Source organism: Cylas formicarius, unplaced genomic scaffold (assembly GCF_029955315.1).
Source record: "Cylas formicarius isolate icCylForm1 unplaced genomic scaffold, icCylForm1.1 PGA_scaffold_10__41_contigs__length_53128322, whole genome shotgun sequence".
Classification (NCBI taxonomy): domain Eukaryota; kingdom Metazoa; phylum Arthropoda; class Insecta; order Coleoptera; family Brentidae; genus Cylas; species Cylas formicarius.
This window is the reverse complement of record NW_026844214.1, coordinates 16,495,248-16,520,646: the sequence shown is the minus strand read 5'-3', so window position 1 is coordinate 16,520,646 and position 25,399 is coordinate 16,495,248. Positions and strand designations below refer to the sequence as shown.

The window sequence follows — 25,399 nt, the reverse complement described above, 5'->3', positions numbered from 1 at the left end:
TGGGATGTATAATTGTCTATACTAGTAGAAAAGTAGAAAGTATGTTAGTAGAAATATTTCTGTACCCATTCGCCATAAATTTTTTCGAGGTACGCCTGTGATGCTAAGACTTATTTCGTTTAATGAATGTCTTATACTTTATATAATTGCATCCTTTTAATAAGTGAAAAATTATTTTCAACCTTCCTCTGATCTACAACTTCGTTTAGTTTTGGTTAGTTTGGTTTTGGTTTCTTAAAGCATCGGGATCTCAGCTCCAACCCTAAATGATCCAGCCTCTGACCTGTATAGTCGATTTGCTACTGGACTACCGGCTCCCCTTTTACCTTCTCTAAGTTCATACCTACAAGTGCTGTTATGTAGCTGAAAAGTCAAAAAAGTTTAACTGTTTTGTAAAGCAAGTATTATTTATTAAAGATCCCAGCTCTGAAAATTACGCGTCCGATCATTGCCAAGTAGGTCGTGATATTATAAAGAGAAAACAACAATATATTATAATGTCTGTGCTGAGACCAGAAATTCACCACGTAAGGTAAAACATTCGTCGAAAGCGCTATATGCTTATAGCTTACGTATAAGCGGGCGCTATAACTTCTTCGTGCCTGCATGCATATACATTTTCGCCAAACTCCTTGTAAAAGCCACGAAAAGTTTTCTTTGGCAAATTTATTTGTCGAAACTTCGTTTGGTGATACTTTCTTCTCGTGCAGTTTAGAGTGAATCGTTATAAAATTTCGAGTACGTACGACCGGAACATGTCTGCGGCGAACTTTAGGCTTTCATTAAACTTTTTAATAGTTAAACTTCCGCAGATGTTGGCAGCACGGTTTCTAAAAATTCTAGAATTTAGTTCGATTACTTTATAACAAATTCAGTTTCCGAAGTTGCCACGTGTATCTGCGAACACACGTTGAATACATGCACATATTATGAGGCACTTTCGTCGCAGAAATTGAAATAAATTCCATTCGAACCGTAGTTATTCGATTTCCAAACTTCGACCATATTCGACGTCACGCGCGGGCTTTGGAAATCTTCAAACTTACATGTTATGCGCTAAAAGGGTAAATTGTTTTTTCCTTGGATCCATTCTTTTGTCAATTGCTGCCATTTCCACCAACGTGGCACTAAACATTTTGACGCCACTACGTCGGCTGCGGACTTAACCTAAACTGAACAGACAAAAATCGTGGATAACATGTTTTTACTTTTTTGGGTATGTTGGCACACCGCATGATAGTTAGCAAATCAACTTATTCAATAATAATTTCTTGTGAATGTTTGTAATGCACCAGAATGTTTGCTGATTTTTTAAACAAATTCCTAAGTGAAATACGCTTGCGATGGAAATTTTACTGATAAACATGGTCAATTATGTTTTCATTTCTTTAATTTTTTTTTTGCAAAAATACGTATTTTAACTAAAGTTTCCATTTATAACAATTTTAATTAAAGTGGGAACTATAAAATCTTAACAAAGATGATGTTGTCACTAAATGTAAATTGCAACCTGCAATCATTGCGTCTGAAGGGTGGCCGACATATTTTACCTTAATTTTACCTCACTAGTCTTAGTTTCCAGGCTTTTTTTGTCTAGCTTTTCCTGTAGACTCAAAACCTGAATAACAATGATTTTGCTTGGAAAAGCCTGAAAATCTTCTGTTATCAAACTTATATATATAAACACACCCATTCGAAAGTCTGTAGCGGGGATAATATGCAACTCTGTCTCACTCATGTTTAATAGCTATGGATTGCGATGTTCTCATTTCAATTTTGACTTCTACCAATTAGTTCCAGTACAGTTCAGAGACGATTCTAATATCTCCTTCGTCGAACCCGGTGGGTTACAAGGAACCATTTTTTTCTGCTAGTTTGCTTTTTTTATTTACAAAATTTACATGAAAAGTTTAACCTAACAGAAAAATTATAAAATATTTAAATAATAAAATAAGATTTATAAATGTCCCAACACTTTCCCAAAAAGATCTACCATTAACGGGTCGATTCATCTTTTCGATCCACCCCGTATAAAAAGTAATATACAAAATTTTTGCAAACAGTGCACTTGGTACGGGTAAATAAAAGTGTTGGCGATTGGTTCGTCACATTTTGGTGGATACCCGGCACTCTCTAACTATCGGAATATTTTTGAATTTTTTGCTTCGAAGATATGATTAATACTAATTCCCTACAGCGTATACAACAAATATTGTTCACCCTCTGAAAACCGATCCACCTGGCATCTACGTTGTTAACGTGGAGCCATCCCTTGTGTGTCAGATCGAAAGTTTGAGCTAATGGAATTAAAATTTGCACCACAAATTTTAAACTGTTTCCGTGTATATGAATTTTACTAACTAGATAATTTGTTTTTCAATTTCTTCCCCCCAAATTAAGTACTTCGAACATCTGTTTATTCACACAAGGTGTCACAGTTTACATCCACATTAAAATGAACAAACCTGCAATAGCAATAGCAATAATAAGATTTTAAGCGTGGACCCGACTTGAAATAATATTTGAAGAACTTACTTTTTTCTCATGTCCTGTTAAAGATTAATCATTAAATTTGACAGTTTATGGGTCATTTTTTATTATAATTTTATCAGTACAGAATTAGAAAAACAATATAGAAAATATGATGTAAATATAAAATAAAAATTCTTATATATTATAATTATAATTTGTGTAGTAATCAAAATAAACAATAACAATTAAACTGAGAATTATGCGCGCGCGCGCGCACCCACACACACACACACACACACGCCCGCGCGCGCACGCACACACACACGCCCGCGCGCGCACGCACACACACACGCCCGCGCACACACACACACACACACACACACACACACACACACACACACACACACACACACACACACACACACACACACACACACACACACACACACACACACACACACACACACACACACACACACACACACAATTAACTCAGGTTTATTTGGTTAGTATATTTATTAAAAATTACATTTTCAGAACCCATTTCCGGTGAAGTGTATTCTTAACTTATTCCGCTACTAAAACATGTCAGAGAATCATGTTAAGAAGAATTTTTTTCATCTTTTAATTTGTAAGTGTTCTCTTGAACATGGTTTATGGTTTTTGTAATTTGTTTAGAAACTTTTCGCAGTCACTTTCGGTTATTTAAGTGTTACAAAAAAAGTTTTTTATTTTAGTTCTAAACGATCACGATCATTGAAAAATATTGAACTGTAGAATTTCACAACTATCCGGCACGCCCAATGATGTAAGCGCAATATGAAACTTAGGGTGATTTTATAAGATTACTAGCAACATAATAAGTAAACAAATAATTGCAGAAGCAGACAATAGTCTGTGCGCGATGTAGCTACCTATTTAGAAACTATTATAATTTGTAATTTGCAGACATAAAAGTTTACTCAAATCCTATCCGTCAACATTATGGTCGCTAGTTGAGTTATTCTATCTAAATTTATCAATTTTATCTATAGTAACGATTTTTTGTTATAAATTAAAACATACATTTCTTTTTCAAATAAAATTTTGTTGAAATTAAATATCAACAGAAAAAAAATGGATGTTTAATTAGTTTTAAATAGGCTATATATGTAAGATATCAATTTTTTTTCGGAATCCATCTTTTTACTTTTGATTTACAAATTAAAAAATGTAGTTTACAATGAAATAAAATTTACTTGAATTTTTAATTCCAGCTAGATGCAGAACCACCAGCGACCCAATTTCGTTGGAGCTTCAATAGCACTCCTGGTATTTCTAGAGAAATGACTGAGCATATCGTCGAGGAAGAGGATATTAGTGTGTTAACTTACATACCACACTCCGCTTCGGATTATGGGACATTGCAATGCTGGGGTACCAACGAAATTGGCGTGCAAAGGGTCGCTTGCACGTACCACGTAGTACCGGCTGGAAGGCCGGACCCACCGCAGGGTTGTTCGATGATTAACATAACCCATCATTCTGTTACGGTGACGTGCAAGAAAGGATTCGATGGGGGTAAGCAAACGTCCATTTTTCTATAATATGGTGATTGTATTATAGTACCCGCTACTATCGCCATCAACTCCATGCAGATACTTTCATAAGTAGTGCCCTGTCAGCATTCCTTGCAGATCTCATACGACTTTATTTACTTCTGCCATTATGCATCCAAAAGTCTAGCTTAAAGCCTGTTAGTCAGTTGATTTGATTACCGTACCTAAAACTAACCTAAATCAGCCAAACCCAAAACACAGGTGGGTGGACTGTCTTCTATGGAAGATGTAGCATTCAAATTTCCATCCAAATCGAAATTTTTAAATATACTCGTAAAAATATTTGGCTAATTCACCAAAACTTTTGATAGGTAGATATTTGCACAGCTGTAATAATAATAATTAATTAAATTAATAATCAAAAATTCACAACAGGACGCCAATTGATCTGACCTAGTAATTGCTCATTTGGTTGGATTTTTCTTTGAATGCATAGTTGCTTTGGCAATATTTTCCTAAAAAAATATTGTTTGATTGACTGAATAAGTTTATCAACATATTGCATACTATGTTTTGTCTACGACTATTAGTTTTGGGTACATTTTTTCAAACAGCACGAAAACATTCACATTAAAATACAATCCGTTGCTGAAATCTTGTTTGATAATTATGTATATATACCTGTACTAACATTATTATAAAGTAACACACTAGAGCAAAATTTCTCTTCTAAAAGTTATTTTAACTATAGAATTATGTATTACTCTTAACTGCTAAAGAAGAAAACTATACATCCTCCCATAGCACAGAAGCTATGCAACTAAGGCTCTATAATAATAAAATTCTCGTAACTTCTACAATTACATTAGAATTACTCCCAAGTATTTTATAGCATTAGTTTCCTTAATTATATAAAAAGGTATATTTAGTCTTACTTACGTTAAGGGATAATTTAAGTGTTCAAAAACAACTTTAATATTTTTAAAACATTTTCAATTTTTATCTGCACGTCTTTAAAAGAATAACCATCCAAAATACTACCATCTTGTCCGCATAGGAAAGGACCATGTATTCCATGTCTAAATTTACGAATCTAATAATACAAAAATTAAATAATAGAGGCTCTAGAATAGTTCCCCGTATTATACCGATCTTGAACACTAGAAAAGCTTTCTATAACTAACAGCAAATCTGTTATATATAACGATGCTAGGAAATGATACAGAAGAATCCATGAGACCATCAGATCGTAGGATCTTATATAATAATGAAGACACTTCCCAAATATTTTGCTTAAATACTAATCGGTGTGTATTTACACGCATCCGACCTACATCCTGAATTATTTATAGACTATAGCCATTTTAACCTAATAGGGAATATTATTTAATTAATTAAAACTGTCCAGACTATTCTTTATTTTCAAAAATTGTTGCATATATTGTATAAATGTATAAATCCTCCATATTCTTTAGAACCTCGTTACCTTTGTTTTTTTGTACAGTAAATCCATTTATACATAACAAGTAAATACTATATAAATATAAATTCATTTTGTAGCTGTTATCATTTCTCAAATGGGTGAAGCATCTCGTGTGGACCCCCCTGTATATGTTAGGATGGTAACCGCCATTATCGAATCGCTTTAAAATGAAAATTGAATACAAATTTCGGAATTATCGCCGCGTGCATGACTAAACCAAAACTAAATATATTTACGGCTAACTTTAAACATTTAACCCGCAATAACCACAGGCATACGCATTTCGCCATTGGAACACCCGCAGGATCTACGTTTTGCTAGCATCACTGTTTTATGACTTTTACAAATGAATTTTATTAGGCAAAGTTTCAGGAAAATGACTTTTTATAATATAAGATTTCAAATACTTACTAAAACAATCACACTTCGCATCAAAATTAGCGCATTGCTAAAATTTGGGTCAATATCAATTTTCTAGCAAATTGCAAATGAAATACGGAATTTAATATATAATGTAAATATTAAAGTTTATTAAAAAAAAATGAAACGAACTTATAACGACTAAACCAATAAAAAGTCATATCGGGTGCTTTCTGCCCTACACATACTTTGAGCCATCCAAGGATTCATGTGGGAATGATGTTCTCTAAGATATTTACCCATTTGATCCCATAAATGTTCAATTGGGTTAAGGTCTGGATTGCGTGGAGATCAGTCCAAGGTGTCAATATTCACCTCATACTAGTTTTATAATATTCTTGCAGTATGTGCTCTGGTATTATGAAAATCTACAACTACTGGCGACTAACGTTTTTGTGGGGAAGTTTGAAATTTTGAGGTTAGGATTACTCAGTTATTTTTTGGCGAAAGAATGTTGTTTGTGTATTTTGTGATAAATTAAAAAAATGGTGACGGTTAAAAATGGTACTTAATCGGGACCATTTTCGTGCAATAATGTTTTATAACTTTAGACGTGGACTAACTCAACAACAATCCATCGATGAACTTAATTCGACTTTTGGAGTTAAAGTACCACCTAGGACTACTTTTTGTCGCAGGTTTTCGGACTTCAATCGTGGTCTTAGTTTTCTTAAGGATAAATTTCGTGAAGGTCGTCCAAAATCGATGAGGGAAAAGTGCTTTGATGATTGGTTTTATCGAATGCAAAATTGTATTGGTCATCAGGGTGAATATTTTGAGAAACAATAAAGATATGTTTGTTGGTAGCTTATAGTTTTTTATTACAAATCCCGAAATATAAAATGTGAAAATAACAAGTTTTTGAAAATGGCAAACCAAATATCAGTTCCATCTACATCTTCAAACGAGAAATTACAAAATATCAAGCTGTAGCAAAAAATCAATTTTTTGGCGTCAGCGATTTGCAACATGCTTAGAGTTGACTAAGAGTAAGAAAATGGTTGTCTTCTTTCTTCTTTATCATTTTTTCTTCTTTTTTTGTGTTGTATGTGACTTTTTCGCACCATATTAGGTCCGTTGGTTCTGATGAAGTGGTGGAATTCGGAACGCATCTATAATTAATCTTTGTTTCATCGAAGTCATTCCCGATTTCTCGGCGCTCAATTAGTCCCCCGAGCCCCTTATTAATTATCACCACTCCGATTTCCCAGTCGAATTTCCAAACAGGTTTCCAATGAGACCATCCCAATTGACAAGTGCAATCCGTCGCATAAAATTCTAATTACTCTCCATTACGTAACTCAATTTAGCAGGAAATCGAATTTAAAGTTACTGATAGAGCGACGTAATACAATTTTCGGTTGGAATAGCATTGGGTATATTTTGTATTTGCAAATTCTACAGTCATTATTCAAATATACGAATTCGGTTTTTGTTGTATTGGGTCGGTGTTTCAATAAACGTCGGAAGAATATTTCGTTACATTTATTACTAAAACAATTAATTATTAAAAAAAAAATAGCATTTCAATAATAGACGTTATCAGTTATATATAAATAAAAACGCTACCAACCCACAAACAAGTCATCAAACAAAGTTCGTAGATTCACAGTTTCAATTTTCATCTCTATTAATAGTTAATTTTTCAAAAAGTCCACCATTATTTACACAGTTGCCAAATTTTTATGTACAAAAACGACATCGTTATATATAACAGATGTGCTGAATAAATTGAACTTCAATAAATTATTTCTGATTGTCATATCGCCACGATTTCTCAAAGTATTAAAATTATATAAAAGAGCGTCAGGTGGAATGCGCGAAAAATAAATATAGCAATACATTTAAAAAAAACAGCAGAGGGTTCGAATGAAAAAATAGGTTAAATGTTCAAATGCATCGTAATTTTTTCCATACTTTAAAACTGTTCCGACACACACCGCCAACTTGTTAAAAAATAAATATGTTAATAATTCGGTAGTTTTTAATTTTAGGCCAGTATCATATAGGAACTTTATAGAAGATTTGTAAGGATTAATTTGTTTACGTACATTAACAAATATTTTGTATACGTACTGAAATATTGGCAATATAAGGGAAGGTGCAAATGCGAACGAAAATTTCCATAGATGATTATTAAACAACTATGGAAGTTACTTCTTTTAAATTGATAGGTTTTCGTGTATTTGTCATATTAATGCAATCACTCACTTAGATATTATTAATATTTATTTATTCAAAATATAGTATTTGCCAATTTTGAGTACATATATTTTTTTGAAAGCTCATTTGCCCCGCTGGTCCGGGGCTATGTCATTTCTATTTTCTATTTTTTATTTTCTACTTTAACTAATTATCAAAAAAATATAACTAGAAAATATATTTTAGGGATAAGTCGTATTACAAAGTAAGTAGTAGTACGAAATTATAAATTTAGGATTCAAACAAAGTCCTTTCAAACTAAAATTAAAAACATTAATTCATCCTGATCGAAATAAAGAACAATTATTAAAAAAATATGTTTGAAACATTTTAGGAGCTGTGTCAAAAATATACTCTTCGTAATCAGTCGTCTCTGATATTTTTGGGACAGACATTTTACTCTTTATGTCCTCATTGTACGGTGCAGTAGTACGGTGCCGACATCGTTGTGCTTTAAAATAAAATGGCACTCATTTGTGAGCCCTTTTAAGTCTATTACTTCTGCTTCATCATCATTAAGGAGTTTTTTTACCAAACAAACATATTTGTATTTCCAGGAAAATTTACCAACTCAAAATCGCGAATTTATATTTTGATAAACGTAGGTTCGTCACCAATTCCATGTTTATCCAACTCGTCCAAATCACTTGTACTTAGATCGTCAAATTCAACAATTCTTTCTTCACTTAAATCACTGTACTACCATCGTTAGAACTACTTTCAGATATCTTTCGCCTACAAACTTTTTTATTTTATTTTTTTAGTTTTATTTTTTGGTTTACTTTTTTTTGTTGTATTAAAATTTTGTCGCCCCTAGTTATTTACTTTGCTCCTAAGGACACGCGTTTTCTTTTCTTCGAAAAGGGGTTGTTTTCACGTTTGGTTGACTTCAACAAAACCCCATCAAATGATACAATGGGAATCGTGTCGTCTTCTTGGGATGTTATGGAAATATTTGCCTGTGTCCGACAATTTTCATACATACTTTCATACAGGTTCCAAATTGTGATGGACGATCTTGCAAACCAAGCTCAATTACAGGTTTTTCAAGTATATCAAAATAGTAGTAGATTAAGAATGTCTTCTCCTGGCTTACCATCTTTAAACTGCGTATTTGTTTGGTTTTCTTTGACATAGTTAGCTACAGTTTGTATTACTTCTTTCCGAGACAGGCCAAAAGTCCATTTTTCCACGGTACGGAGACCATTTGCTAGTTTTTCTTAGTAGTAAGTATTTCTCCTTCCTGGGACAGGCCAAATGCCCATTTTTCCCTGGTACGGAGACCATTTGCTAGTATTTCTTAGTAGTAAGTATTACTTCTTTCCGGGACAGGCCAAAAGCCCATTTTTCCCTGGTACAGAGACCATTTGCTAGTATTTCTTAGTAGTAAGTTTTTGTTTCTTTCCGGGACAGGCCAAAAGCCCATTTTTCCACAGTACGGAGACCATTTGCTAGTTTTTCTTAGTAGTAAGTATTTCTCCTTTCCGGGACAAGCCAAAAGCCCATTTTTCCCTGGTACGGAGACCATTTGCTAGTATTTCTTAGTAGTAATTATTACTTCTTTCCGGGACAGGCCAAAAGCCCATTTTTCCCTGGTACAGAGACCATTTGCTAGTATTTCTTAGTAGTAAGTTTTATTTCTTTCCGGGACAGGCCAAAAGCCCATTTTTCCACGGTACGGAGACCATTTGCTAGTTTTTCTTAGTAGTAAGTATTTCTCCTTTCCGGGACAGGCGAAAAGTCCATTTTTCCATGGTACGAAGACCGTTTGCTAGTTTTTCTTAGTAGTATTACTTGCTTTTTACAAAATTTCTGGATTCCTCCTCCGTCGGTTTTTCAGTTTCAGTCAGGCTCTGAAGAAGCTAACAGGATAATTGGGGAAACGTCAGCAATTTCGACTAAGCAAAAACCGACGCAGGAGGAATCCAGAAGTTTTGTAAAAAGCATTACAGTAGCCTGTGGAAGTTTCTTTGAAGAAAAAGTAATTATTACTTCTTTCCGGGACAGGTCAAAAGCCCATTTTGCTAGTATGTCTTAGTAGTAAGTATTACTTCTTTCCGGGATAGGTAAAAAACCTATTTTTTGCCTGGCACGGAGACCATTTGCTAGTATTTCTTAGTAGTAAGTATTACTTTTTTTTCCGGGACAGGCCAAAAGTCCATTTTTCCATAGTACGGGGACCATTTGCTAGTTTTTCTTCTTCATTTAGTGGAATATCTTGAGGTCTTTCATAGCTAAAACCTTTTTCTCCTCTTCTGGCCTGACTTTATTACCGAAAATGAAATGCGGTATAAACTTTGCCCCTATTTGTAAAAATATTTTGTTGAACGTAAACTACTGCACCGTATATACACGCCGAAAATTCAATAAAAATCTTTGGGGATTCAATAACTATAAATAGATTTATTTTTGCTCTTGATCTTGCTCTAGAAGTTACAAAACAAATGTGATTCTTGCACATTTGCAACGATTATTCAATTATTGTTCTGCACTTGCACCGAAAACGCACTTGCCAAATTTTAGCTTACTGGTAAAAAGCTTTTTCGAAACCAATTATTCGGCACTGTCATTGATATCAGCCAACACATGGTCAATATCTAGCTGACTCGCTCCTGTGTTATCCCTCACCTATGGGTAAATTATAGGTATGATCTGTTCACAGATATAAAAAAGTGACCAATTGCTTTTGAACGAATTATCCAATGCAACAAGATTATTATTATTATTATTATTATTATTAATTTTGATACTATTAATTAATTGATTAATTAATTATTAATTAATAAAAATAATCTTGTTGCATTGTATGTTAATGACTTGTACATGAAGTTACTCATTACTTTTTCGAGGAGGCTCCATCAAAAGCAGAGACGTTATACTTTGAGACACACCATACATCTTATAAGTATAGTAATTTTCTTTTAAAGGGCTCTGTTGTAAAAGTCGCGAAAACTGCAATAATTGCATTACAAAAGTTTTCCACTATATGATGACGCGTTTAGTAGGTTGAAACCTTTTGGGATGTTTTGCAAGTCTAATATTTTTCCGACGCGGAAAAAAAACCTCTGAATATTCTATTTAGTCGCCTACGGATAAAAAAATTACACTACCGAAGGCGTGGGCTATTAATGCCTCTACGTTATCGAATTAGCATTCTGATAGCAGCGAAAATTTCGTTCGAGATTGAAATATTCGACGAACTGAATTTTGAACGATTTTGTGTTAGCCGATGAACGTTGGTAATGAGAAAAATTAGAGAAGGATGTTCTTGTAATCACAAGCAGCTTGAGATATCGACGGGCTCAGTGGTGAGTGCTGTTATTTGTGGTAGCATGGTATGGGCTATTTTTGTTTAATAATTTCCTGTTCGCGAATTTACTTTCCGATGGTGGCGCTGCTGACAATAGTTAAACATGAAAGTGAAATTTTATTATTATTATTATTAAATAACAGATCACAAGTTTGGAAGAATTAAGCACAAGGTCATGATCTTAAGAAAAGCCTGTATAATCTAAGTCTCAATTAAAATTTTACATTTATTTTCGTTATCCATTGAAAAATGAGCATATATTTTTAGTACCATTTTAATATCTCTCACATACAAGGTAAAACAGTAAAAACAGCGACCCAAAATTCAACCTAAATAACTAACTGGTTTCATAATGACATTTTCAAAACGGTCGGAAAATAATTATTTAAGATTTAATAATAATACTTCATTAACTGCTAATTCCAATATTTTCCTGATTGCATCTTCTTAAATTGAAAAAATTCTACAACACTACAGCCTTCAAATCCACATCATTCTCCATTCGATTTTACGACATTTTTACTGCCCAACGTGATTTTACTGCCTACTCGCACTTTGTTACGTTAGCGGGGTAGTTAAATTCATCATTCTCGAAAGCTCCATCCAAAAGCAATTAACCTGATTGATTAATTCAATTACACTCCAACGAGGGCGCATAAGTTATTAACTATAACATAAGCAGCAGAAATCAAAATTGAACTTCGTTATTCAGTAAACAACGATCGCCTTGTTTCAAGAAAATGTAGTTATTGAAAATTATTCCTGGACAGTTGTCCCCTTAAAACTAGAACATAATTTTCAAGTTAGGGTAGTTTTCCAGTTTTTCGGCTCTTCCTATTGACGATTCATATTATTAATGGCAGAACTCACATATGTTTTGTTAATGTTGTTTAGTCTAATGTCTCTAGTTAATGTTATAAATTTGGGTCAAGTATTTTATTTTATTTTGATAACGCAAGGAAAAGTTATTAGCATAGGAAAGGACCCCTATCTCATGCATTATTATTTATTGCCATTAAAACCCAGAGGGTGGTCGGCAGGGACGGACTCATTCGTGATAGGATGAAATGTTGCCCGACTAGGTATCTACTTAGATACTATAAGACGTGCACATGAATACAAGTGGTGAAAAAGTGAATTTTCAAATGAGCCATTAAATTAAATAATTAATTTAATTATACTTATTTATATTTATTCTTGATACGGTAGCTAATTTATACACATACCTAGTTAGCTAATTTATTTGTTATACCTAATTTTTTTATTGAAAACGGTTTCAATATTTGCTCAAAATACATGTCTTTTTCCATCATATAATTCTGTATGCTACTTTTTGCATCATTGGGACGCGGACGTTTATTCAACGAACGACTAACTGAACTTTTAAACCAAAAATCATTGGGGACATAACTATTACAATACATCGATCCAAATTGGTTAATGGTATATTATACAAGTGTGGTAAACGGCATTTTAAATTAAAAATAATAACAGATTATCGGATAACTAATTTTCATACCATTCAAACAAAATATTTACTAGTTGCCATTAAACCTATCCGTTTATCGTTCCGATCAGATCTGCTTTTGTTGTCTTTTAGACAGAGAGAGATGTATTATTGGATACGTCATATAAACAACAGAATAAACACATTTTTAAAACGTTATGTTGTTTATTTAACTTTTGCAATTGATCATTAAGTTTATTTAAAGAAAAAGACTTTAATTGGAACAAAAATCATCCAAGGATAGAGCTTTTAAAAGGATTAAAGTTTTAAGGTCGTATAAGCAAGAAAAATCAGGTCCTAACCTTCAATTTTGTTTTGTTTCTACTGATGAGACATGGATATTTCACAATGGTACAATTGGTCTTGACAAGATATTAATATAAATACTGTAAAAACCACTAAAGTTCATGCGAACGGTATGTAAAATTTCTGGGCGAAACTCAAATTACAAATGTCACCTTACTTACGGAATAGTTCACTAGATTTTAATTGTAGCTTATAGCAGGTAGTATTTAAATTGTCTGATATTTTGCATAACATTTTTCTATGTATTAGTTGTTGGGTATAGTTTTACAAAACCACACGAATATATTCACTGACATGGCCGTCAGAAGTGACAAACGTCAAAATTGAAGCCGTACGGTAAAATCTCCATAAATATCCGATTGTGAATATATAATATAATATATACTAAAGCTACCGGGGAACGCGCTATCTTAAATAAAGAGCATTCAAGTGTTTAATCTTTAATGATATAATGATATAATGTACTTATTCTACTTTTTGTTTAATGCTTTATTAGAATCAGTTCAATTGTTTAGTAGTTAAATCTGTTTATTTAAACAAACATTGAACCTAAATCGATGACTTTATTTTAATAGATACATGGTAAAGGTAATAAAACTAAGCTTAAAATTCTTTTTTTTTTTGGTAATTTACTAGGTGGACTTTAAAGAAAAATCGCTTTCAAAATTTAAGATTTCGGTGACAAAAATATAAAAGAAACTTCGAGACAAAAGTTGTTTGGATTCACTTATAATTTTAAAATAGTATATGGTTATATATACACGATGTTTCTATTTTCGGGGACAAGTAACAACGTTCCAATTTTAAACAGAACGCCCTGTATCTTAAGGCATTAATTCCTTGGAACTTTCTACAGACGTTTGCGGGTCTAAATATATCTATCGATTTCTCCGACTGAGAAAAAACATTTGTTATAGGATTTTTGCGATTGACTTGATATTTCAAAAATAAAAAAATTCAAGTTGATAAAAAAAATTACAAAATGCCCCCTTTTTATAATTTTATTGTATTTAGCATTTTAAAAAAGGGTGACTTTTTAAAAAGTTGTGGATATCGAAATATTAGCAATAAAACGCTTTTCTGAAACAATAAAAATAAAAATGGGATGTTTCCATAAAAAAAAGACTTGTAGCGATTTTTTTTCCTTATAAAATTTTGATAGTATTTAATTACTCTGTATGCATAATAATAGAATATTTTAGAGTTAGAAGTGGATCCAAACAATTTTTGGTATTAATTTTTTTTTTACAATTTTTTTACGGGTTCTCAGATAAGGTGTCATCCCATAATGGGCACCCTATCTTTATACCTACAAGGCGGCCCTTGCAAACTAAGGCAGATGCAATACGATTTTTAACTAATTTCTCGGGAGGTGGTGGGGGGGCTAGGCGTCGAATATCGTTTTCCGAAATAGACGGTTAGCGTGCGCAATTAGAAACCATTCCTCATCAATCCGGTAATTTCGGCGGGTCCGGGCAATTAATTATCGCCGTCAACAATGGAATAACAACCGGCGACGATAATAAATCTCATCTCGGATCATTGAGGCATGACACGACAAAGAGGTAATGCAAAATCGTTACTCGCGGTTCCAAGTAAACTCGAACTCCTATAGAGAACCGAACAGAATTTTCGAAGTAATGCACAGTCCTTATTGGGGAAATGTGGCACTATGTAAATGTATCGACTATGGAACAGAAGCTTAAATTGGATTTGATTTCCATATAAGGACGAGTTTGACATCAAATCTCGTAATAACATGGAAATCGCACCCAAACCTGATTTCTCGCTGCTGGGCGCTCCGTTAATTTCTTGCTTACATGGAGTCAAACAATTCTGAATGGAAATAATCTACCAAGACAAACAAAAATTAGAAACCAAACTGACTATAAACTACCCTTAGTGAATGGACTTAATGCACTTGTGCGCCAGTAGGGGCAACGAGATACGGGCGGTCCTAGAAATTAAAAAAAAAAGATTAAATCGACCAAGAAAATAATGGAAGTTATTTTCGAGTTGCTGAAATGGCAACCCGGGGCGTAATTCTTATCTTCAATTTTAAAACTCGGTTTCTACAAAAATTTCTAATGTTATGGAAGGTACTCTTTTAAAGCCTGGAAAAATTCTATTCTTTTCGGTTTAATGCTGTTTGCTCTATCTCAGCAAGGAAAGTCGTGGGGCGTGGTCGCACATTTTCTTCAATAAATATCAATCGTACTATGAGTGGGTCGATTGAAATTGCTTACTCTACCACCAGGTCGCGTTTTCTAACATAGTGGCAAAAAAATATAATATTCTGAAAAAATAGTGCATACAACGATATTAATTTTCTTTGTATCATTAGTCAAATAAGCTCACAACAACCAAGTGATACCTTTATCCTAACATAAAGATGAATAAATAGCTCTACGCCAAAGAATGATGGATTTTGAGGAAATTTTTTACTTACGGTTTGTTATTATTTGCGAAACAAAATGCTAATTTATTATTGGTTGAAATGTTATTATTTATGTTTATTACCTTTTTTACAATTTCTTTCAAGGGCCACAAATTACTTTGTTATTGAAAGTTTTATATTTTGATATGCTTATCTGTTTTCAAATATTTAATATTATCACTTATTTTAGCATTAAAATTTACGTTTAATCACTAATTCAGCAACTAGTGGGAAAACTTTTTAAAAATTAATTAAAGATCTTTTTTGACAGAAATAATTCATTGCCAATTATCAAGATTATTGTGAAAGCAAATATTGTGTTTATCTGACCAAATCATGTCTCTTGATTGCCTACCGTTTTAAATAGTTTAAATTTGTTAAATATTTAATTATTGCAATAGGAATATCTTATCTAAAATCATCGTAATCCATTGCCTAGAAGAAATCGTCGTGCAATGAATAAAGAAAAATACTGATTATACATATGTAAATCTAACTATGTCTTGACTGACCTGTTTAACACCATATATCGGACGGGCACAATACCTAGACAGTGGCTCCTTCGTTGCCATCCCCAAGAAACCAAACGCCACAACATGTGCTGATCATCGAACCATATCTCTAATGAGTCATACACTAAAGGTGTTCCTTAAAATTATTCACAATCGTATTCTGAGAACCCTTGAAACGGATATGAGTAACACCCAGTTTGGTTTTAGAAATGGAATGGGTACGAGAGAGAGGTTTGGTATAAACGTGTTGGCCTAAAGATGTCTCGATATGAACCAAGATATATATCTGGGGTTCATTGATTTCGAGAAAGTCTTCGATAAGGTGAAACATGAAAAACTAATTCTAACGGCTAAAAACATTGACAAGGGCGACATCAATATAATATCAACACTGTATTGGAACCAAACAGCTAGGGTCAGGTTAGACGATCAATATACCGAGGACATCCATATACTGAGGGGCGTACGACAGGGCTGTGTTCTGTCGCCATTGCTCTTTAATGTCTATAGTGAGGCCATATTCCGGGAAGCGTTGGATGATTGCTCAGAGGGGATAAAGATAAACGGCGAAGTTCTCAACAACTTTCGATTCGCCGATGACACAGTGATCACAACAGATAACATCGACGATTTGCAAAATCTAATGCATAGAATAAATACATGCTGCAACAAATACGGGTTAAAGATCAACCTTAACAAAACAAACATTATGGTCGTCACTAAATCACCACGCATAAACTGCCACTTAGCTATAAACAACACCAACATCGAAAGAGTGGACTCATACATATTCTGTGATGACCTCGAGCATGGAAGCATGGACGCTGAAGCAGGTGCATATAAATAAACTGGTCGCATTTGAGCTCTGGTGTTACAGAAGGATCCTGAGGATATCGTAGACAGAAAGGGTCTGAAATGCTGAGGTGCACAGAAGGATAGGATGTGAACCGGAAATTTTGGTGACAATCAAAAAACGAAAACTTGAATACATGGGACATCTAATGAGGGGCCCGAGATATGGCTTGCTACAACTAATTATTCAGGCAAAAATCCGAGAAAAAAGAAGTGTCGGAAGGCGAAAAATATCTTGGCTGAGAAATCTGAGGGATTGGTTCGGATGTAGCAGCACCGAGCTGTTTAGAGCGGCTGTCAATAGGGTCCGCATTGCCATGATGGTTTCCAACCTTCGATAGAAGATGGAATTTTAAGAAGAAGAAACCTAACTATTAATAGGACTATAAGTGATAATTCTAAATATTTAAAAACAGCTAAGCATATCAAATCGTAGAATTGTCAACTACGGGGTAGATAATTTGGTGCGTTCGGAGGGTATTATTTGGAAAATTCCAGATAATTAGACATTAATAACAATTTTTTTTTTGGGCGTTAAGTTTTTTATTTATGTTATAATGTTTATTTAGTTATTAGAGAATTTTTTTGTGCGATTTTATTAGAAGACTCCACCTGGTGACTCATGGTATCATCAATAACGTAGGAAAAGCCCTATGTAAGATTTAAGATAATGTTTGAACACTCCAACTACTTTCTTTGCAAATATAGAGCAAACAACATTAAACAAACGAGATCAGAGTTTTGAAATTGAAATTATGGTTAATATTATATTGTTTGGAGAAATCAAATTTTTAAATTTAAGTTGATAATTACGCTCCTTTCCAACATTTCCTCCTCTTGGTCGATTTACTTAATAACATTTCTTAAAAATTTCTAGGTACGTTTGTTTCCCTAATAGCGTCTCAACGACTTCTTAACAATTATCAATAACTATTTGCTACGGTTTTCATTAAAAATGTAAATAAATATTTAACTTCGATAATCACCACGTCAGATGATAAGATTAAATTATTTGCCTTTGTAAAGAAGCTAAAAACTTTTGTAAAGGGTTGGGGGAAGGTGGTTGTAAATCACCCTCAAAATTTAAACGAGAAAGAGCGGCAAGAAAACGGTAGGACATACAACACCCGAAACGGTTAATCACCCACCTTGATGGTTTCCCGCGTCGTCGTCTGCCCGGCCGGGTCTTCTTAGGGGTATTTTCTGGAAGGTTGGGGGTGGTAAGGACCACAACACAGCGCGGGGTTCTCGCGAACCGGTCACAGAAGAGAGCTTGTTTTTTCGTGGTTCGCACTACGGACGCTCACGCAAGTCTGTCTTTTCGCGCGGCTTAACCAAGGTTGGGTATGGTGGGGGTGTTGTATACACAGCGCGAAAATAAAAAGTTAACTCAAGGGAAAAAAAATTATGAAGTTACCGAAGAATGTTATTCAACCCTTAACAACTTTTTTTTTCTTCTGTTTGATGATGGATTTTTTTATTATTTATAATATATCTATTATATACACATGGCCTCCTGAGAATGTACACTATTAACAACATATTTTACAGGAAAGTAGGAAAAAGTATTTTCTTAATGAAAATCAAGGAACAAATTTCGTACTTACACTTTTCATCTATTATTCCGAGTGCTCGCAAAAAATTGATTCATTTGCGATAGTCTCAGAATAGAAAAAGAGGTATTTATGGGTTTATTTTTAAAGCACCAATTGCGAACGCAGCCACTTGTGTTTTATACACCTTATTTATCCACTCATAAATAACAATGCTAAACCGAACGGATTTGAAACTTGTTAGTGGATGGGAAAAATATGTGCTAGAGGAAAGAGCAAAGGAAAGTTTGTAGACTAATTGTAGAAAACACCCACGTTACGTTGAATTGTTTCCTCGCTAGGGGTGCTTCTGAAATATTTAACTTTTATGATTTTTTAAAGACGTCTTAAAAAGAATCTTTTAATTATTAATTACATTGAATAATCAATTTAGTGAATTAACTATTCATACCTCAAAAGTTTGTCATTAATTTCCGTTGTTCATTCGTTATAAATAACTCTTTTTGGGGAAGTCGTCAGAACGAGGGTCAAAACGTAAGTACGAACTTATACAATATTGATTTCGTTTTATATTTTAGGTCTGAAACAAAAATTCGTTCTAATGTTGTACGCTGGGGACCTTGCCGTTGCCAATATATCGGCCCTCGCTACCCCAGAATTTTACATTCCGAATTTGGAACCTGCCCAAGAATATTATGCTTCAATTTATTCATTCAACTCAAAAGGTTTGTATAAATTTATATGCGCATAGGAGCCGCGAGCGAAACTAGTTTTTATTTATGCTTCGCCATTACTCCAACTTTATGATTTTAATGAATTTACCTGAAAATTTACGGTTTTTGGTTTCCGATTTTTCCACCTCGTATTTAACTTGGAATTATGCTGCGTGCATGATACTCATATTATTATACACCTTACCTCAGTAGATAAATACTTTTAAAAAGGCTGTTAAATATAAAACTTTATAACATTAAGACAAGCACATGTATAGTGTGTCCATTCTTCGTTGCTTTACGGGGTATCCCAATTATTATTAGAAATATGGTTTTCGTAACAGTGTGCTCGATCTTCGTGAAACAAAAGTTTCTATTCTTAAAACAATCCTAGCATGTTTTGTTTTTGAGATACAGGGTTAAAACACCATTAACCATTTCAATTGCCTTTTGTATTTTACATCACCTTCTAGATACTTTTCGCATACTTTTCGAATTCTTCTTGGGGCATTTAATAGAACAAATGGTCTTACTTCTGTGGTGTCTCATTGTATCTCTACACTTTGTAAAAAAAAATCTAAATCTTGGATTCTACGTTCTAAATAATTATTCTCGGAAATACCCAAAGAAGAATTCGTAAATTGTGCGGACAATATCTGGCAACTGGCGAAAATCAGTTGGAGCAGTTTTTTTTAAGTTTACTGTTTTTATATTATATTCGGATTTTTGTCATAAAACAATAATAAGAATAATATGTTTACTAGAATAAAATTAAAACAGGTAAATGTGTATAAAAAGCGCAATCAAATAAAAACAGTATATTATGCAACAATTGTGGTAAACGACATTTGGCACGAACGGAGCGAGTGATTAATAAACGAGTGCCTTAAAAAGTTTACCAAACGTGTTGCTTACTATAATTTTTCTGCTACCGTTAGTTTTTCGGTACATTTTTGCAAAACAGCACGAATAAATTCACTGACTTGGCCGTCAGAATTGACAAACGTGACAAATTGACAAATTCAAGCCGTGCGGTAATATCTCGGAAATGTCCGAAGTGCATCCGATCCGTAGGAAATAGTGGTAACGTGGTGGTGACGTGGTAAAATTACACTTTTCGCATGCTAGATCGGTTTATAATTTGGTATTTTAGACAAGGGAGTATAGGGTGTTCCGTTTTAAAAAGCATAACTTTAGCTTACATCTTAAAAATAATATGTTTTGCAACAAATCCGAGGACGCCATTGGATTCTACTTAAATACGTCCATAAGATTTTGTTTTCATCATCTTTGTTGTTGTTTTGCACACCGTTAAATTTCCAGATTTTTTTTTAGTATAAACTCCCGCAAATGACATTATATGTTGATACTGAAATAAAACAAGATTTAATTATATAAAAATTTATTCTACCAGTTGACTTAGATCGCTATTACTGTATATAAAGTTTATGCAAGCTAGTTTCAAATTTTTGAAGGGGTTTACTTAACCTTATGGAAGATTATTGAATAGAAATGTTACTAACACTTTGTAAACAACAACATTAAATAATATAAGAAACTTCACTTCTGCTCTATTAAATGCTTTGCAATTAAACGAACGGGTGACGTTATTTCCCTCATTTGAAAAATTAGCTTCCGTTTCAAGATATAATGTTGTATGTAAGGGGTATGTAGGTAAGTAAAGTAAATTTTTGTATTATTTTATTTCCCAAAACTGTGATTAAAAAGTATATTTAGTGTATTTATGTCAATTAAGCGACACAAGCAACACTTGTAGATATTGTCGCCTCAGTCAATCCCATTAAGATATGCCCACCCCTACATTATCTTGATTTAGTCGAAGTAAACAGTTAGCCTTTCCTTCTACAGGATCGTCAAAATATCCTAATTCTCTGCAAATACGTACACTCCCTGCGCCCGGTCTGAAAGAACTCCGAAGATCGACGGAACCGTCCGAAAGCCCGACAAAGGCCATATCAGGACCGTGGTTATATATTATGCTAGCTGCTGGATCAACGTTGATAGTCGCAGCGGCTGTGGGGCTCATAATATTTGCCATTAGAAGGTTCAGGGTAAGCACACAAATCCGGTTTTCTTTTTTCTTAATGAACATGTATTAGATGCTATATTGATATATCGACAACGACTTACATTACGATGACAGTTAAATTAGACACTCGAGATATTTAATGTTTTTTATGCAGAAAAGACTCCCACCGCAAAAAAGCGAGTTTGTCACCTATTCATGAAATTAAAGTAATTTTCTATTTTGCTTGTTATAAAAGAATCCCAACCGAGCAAAATAAAACAAACACAAATCCAATTGCACAGACACCATCAACTTGAGTTTTTTAAAAGCGTTCGCTTTTTTTCAGTTTTTGTTTTCTTTGGGCGTCCTGGACAGTGTTTTGTAGTTTTTGTAACTCATTATACAATACTGAGATATGATGTTGCTGTCGCATCCCGGGTCAGTCTGTCTGCCATTTCGTGGCCCGCAATACCCACATGATCGGGTACACAGACCAGATTCATTGAATTACGTTATGCCAGTCTTGTTAATGTTTTTCGGCAATCAAGTAGCGATCTCGAGCTTATCTTCACAGAGCTAAGAGCCTGGACGGCCGCTCGACTGTCGCTGCAAATATAAACATGCCTCTCCGAGTATTCTCTGTTGAGGTTCTCGAGGACACACATTAATATTTCATAGATCTAGATTCCCAGAGGCTCAGATAGACCCGTCCATTTACTCATGAGACACAAGAATATTTTCTCCGTCACAAAGACACTCGTCCTTTGTAAACATCCTCGCTCTGTATGGTGTATGGAAGCATAAGATCTCAATCCTGTCTCCCTTCATAGAAAGGGCATCTCGGTTCCCACCTGAGACAGATATCAGTTGTCGCTGCCCCTCTGCTCACTGCTTCGAATTTCCTAGAATCTGCTATCTAAGGTCGATCTCCGGGCCTCAGGCCTCACCTTAAGGTGTAAGAGCTCGAGTGCTATTAATTCATTTTCGAAAACGTTGCTTCCTTTCCAGCATCCTTGCATAGATCTCAGTCGTATTTACTTCCGCATGGAGTATGCTGAATACATCTCGGTTCTTTGACTAACCCCTGCCCCCTCGCGCTTGTATCTCCCCCAGATATTTTCCTCCATAGAGGCAGTTCGCGTGGTTTTCCCTATTATGCAGCTCTAGTGCTGTCCTGATATCGTGTGTCTCAGTGGAGCGCCTCCATCTCAAGGCAGCGTAGGTAAGGAATTGTCTTACCACTATCTTGAACATCCAGAACACAATTGGTTGCTTCAGCCCCTAGTTGTGTTTACAGGGGCGACGGCACATCCACAGAGATGCACAGCCTAACGGCTTACTTCATTCCAGAGGAGCTTGAAATCACCCCCAGATACTCACTCTCCGGAACCGGTTTCAACGTTACACACTGCAAAACAGAGCACGGGGTTGCACCTTGCTTGCTTTTGTTTATGAACAGAACTAGCTCGATTTTTGTCGGATTTATCGACAAGCTTTTCTTGTTCACGATATTCGCTGGTTCAATCAAGACCCCGTTTTATGTTCTCCGTCAGGAGTCCTTTGATCGATACGCGAATCGTCCGCATAGGTCTGTGTGTAGTAGTATAGCCCTAACTATTCCTCCAGAAGATCGTCCAGCAGAAACTCCTGCATCTATGGCGATAGAACAGAATATAAAGTTAAGAAAATTTAAACATCATCTTAACATTAACAGTTGCCGATACACCATTACCCTCCCCATAAATTAGTTGAGACCCGGTATAGTAGAATTTAGAATTTATTGTGAGTGACCACTATTCCGGCCTTCCTGCGCGACCTAATGATCTGTTGTCTATGTCTATGTGTATAGTAACATTCTGAAGCACAACTGACACTTGTCAACATTGGCTATTTCGATCTTGTACATGTGGTATTTGAGGCTGCAGTGTCAGATTTAATCTGTTCCTTTATTGCTAATAGAGTCTCAGTCATTTCTTCGTATGGCATTCTGTCACTGTCTTCGAATGGACCAACAATTGCAGCCTGTATTTGCGAGTTTGCTCTGCTAGCTAGACCTTGAGTGCATTATTTTCCGATTTGCCTTGGACAATCTGTGCTCCTTTGTTCACCAAGACGTTTTTTTTATTACATTCCAGTCCACTTTGACCTGGTATCCATGTCAGGGTCATCTTATTACGGCACTCTCACATGCTAGGACCTCTTGGCAGTTTCTTACAGTCTTTGAGGTACACTGGGATGCTTTTAATACCTTTGGTCCCGAGTCAGTGTCCCCAAATATGTTAATTTATTTCCACACAAGTTACTTCCTTTTCAGCATCCTGGTGCAGATTTCAATCGCATGCAGTTCTGCTTGGAATATGCTGGAATATGTGCCAACCCCAACCCCTTCGTGCTTGTCTTGCAACAAGCAACCCCTTGCTTTGGCTTTCCCTACCTCCCCCCACCGGGGCGGATATAAGAATAAATATGATTTAAAAAATAGGAAAGTCCAAATTCACTAATTTTGAGATTTTTGACGAGAAAGAATTAGAGATTTGCTTCGGCTCTTTCTAGAACACACTTTGCTTAGATGCGAAAGTGAATAAGGCCAGTTTTTATTAAAAAATATATTAAATTCTAAAATTAAAAATATTAATCCAAAAAAAAAAAACTAAATCTAAACAGCGTTGTGTTAATGACATTATTTATATTTAATGAATGGGTGTTAGAATTACTCTGTTATTAAATGCATTGCTTTTTTTTTGTATAATGTTTGAATATGTGATAAAAGTTAACCAACCAATACAAAATTGGTAAATTTGGTTTTTTTTAAACAATCAGTATTCTGATGCCAGAATATATTATGTACGCACTCGTCTTTTTTGCGAGTGCCTTATTTGATTCGCCTAATGCAAAACTAAATGCAATAAGTAGATTCTATTCGCTGTTAAAGGTAGAAAGCCCAACACGGAATCCACAAATTCGTAGTCCAAAGCAAGAGGAAACGCCATCGAACTCGATAGTGCAGCCCATTATGACGGACTCGTTGAATGAGGACGATAACAATCCAGATCTCATACCTCCTACGTACGGTAAGAGAATACCAAGCATTAAAAATGAGAACGTTTGTAATATAGAAAGCTGTGCACGTTACCCTATCGGTTTCCGGGAAAGTTGCAACATGCATTATTGATAATTTTTTTTATTAATATTATTTTCTCAGGGTATTACTTCAAAAGCGAATTATATGTTGTAAAAATCTTATATTTGAAAAAATATTGCTTTTATCATCCTCCTTTCTAGCATAAAAAGGAAATCAGATTAAGTACTTTTGGAAAACAACAGACACAACTCGATCAATTTCATTTAATAATGCAAATATTATCTACAGAAAAAAGTGAAGACAAAAATGGGAGATAACACAGATAATAATTTTAATAGAATTAAAAATGAATATCATTAGAAATAAGACCGCCTTCTTGAACTATGTTTTCTTCCAAATCATTGATAATTTTTTTACGACGATAATGATGGACTTTGAAATAATATTCATTTCATTTCTGATGTTTGATTGCAGTCTTTTGCTTTCAGTGTGTTGGATACTATACTTTTTCTATGGCCATTAGTGTTTGAGTACATTCTTTCAAAACAAACGAATACATACATACTGACCGATGTGTTACGTAACCGAAAATCACAAAATTTCCAAAGACTTCTCTTTCTATGAACTCGCGTCGTTCTGGACGTCACCAAGAATTTCAAGTCGTGACCTATTCATAATTATTAGTACTGTTATATTGTCATTAATTTAATTTAAATCTACTAATTTTTTGTTTTTTTTACAACAACCAAGAGTTACAAGTTTACTTCAGCTATGTTGTTAATAATTATTTTGAAAAATCCTGCACGTTCATTAGCTAAAAATTATATTATAAAATATTTTCGTTTTTTGCATTCATAATTATTAGTACATTACAATTCATAATTATTAGTACTAGTACTCATAATTATTAGTACTGTTATATTGTCATTAATTTAATTTAAATCTACTAATTTTTTGTTTTTTTTTTACAACAAGCAAGAGTT

The 25,399-nt window shown here is 34.2% G+C and overlaps 1 protein-coding gene across 2 annotated transcripts in view; it reads left to right on the top strand.

The window, feature by feature from the left end:
* The window catches only part of LOC132699862 (nephrin-like), a 508,010-nt gene that overhangs the window by 468,555 nt on the left and 14,056 nt on the right, over positions 1–25,399 (top strand). For both annotated transcript variants that reach the window (XM_060666811.1, XM_060666820.1), the window contains 4 exons: positions 3,729–4,032; positions 19,171–19,317; positions 21,175–21,377; positions 24,267–24,405. In XM_060666811.1, coding sequence (XP_060522794.1) covers positions 3,729–4,032; positions 19,171–19,317; positions 21,175–21,377; positions 24,267–24,405 — 793 coding nt within the window. The remainder of the gene's footprint in view (positions 1–3,728; positions 4,033–19,170; positions 19,318–21,174; positions 21,378–24,266; positions 24,406–25,399) is intronic.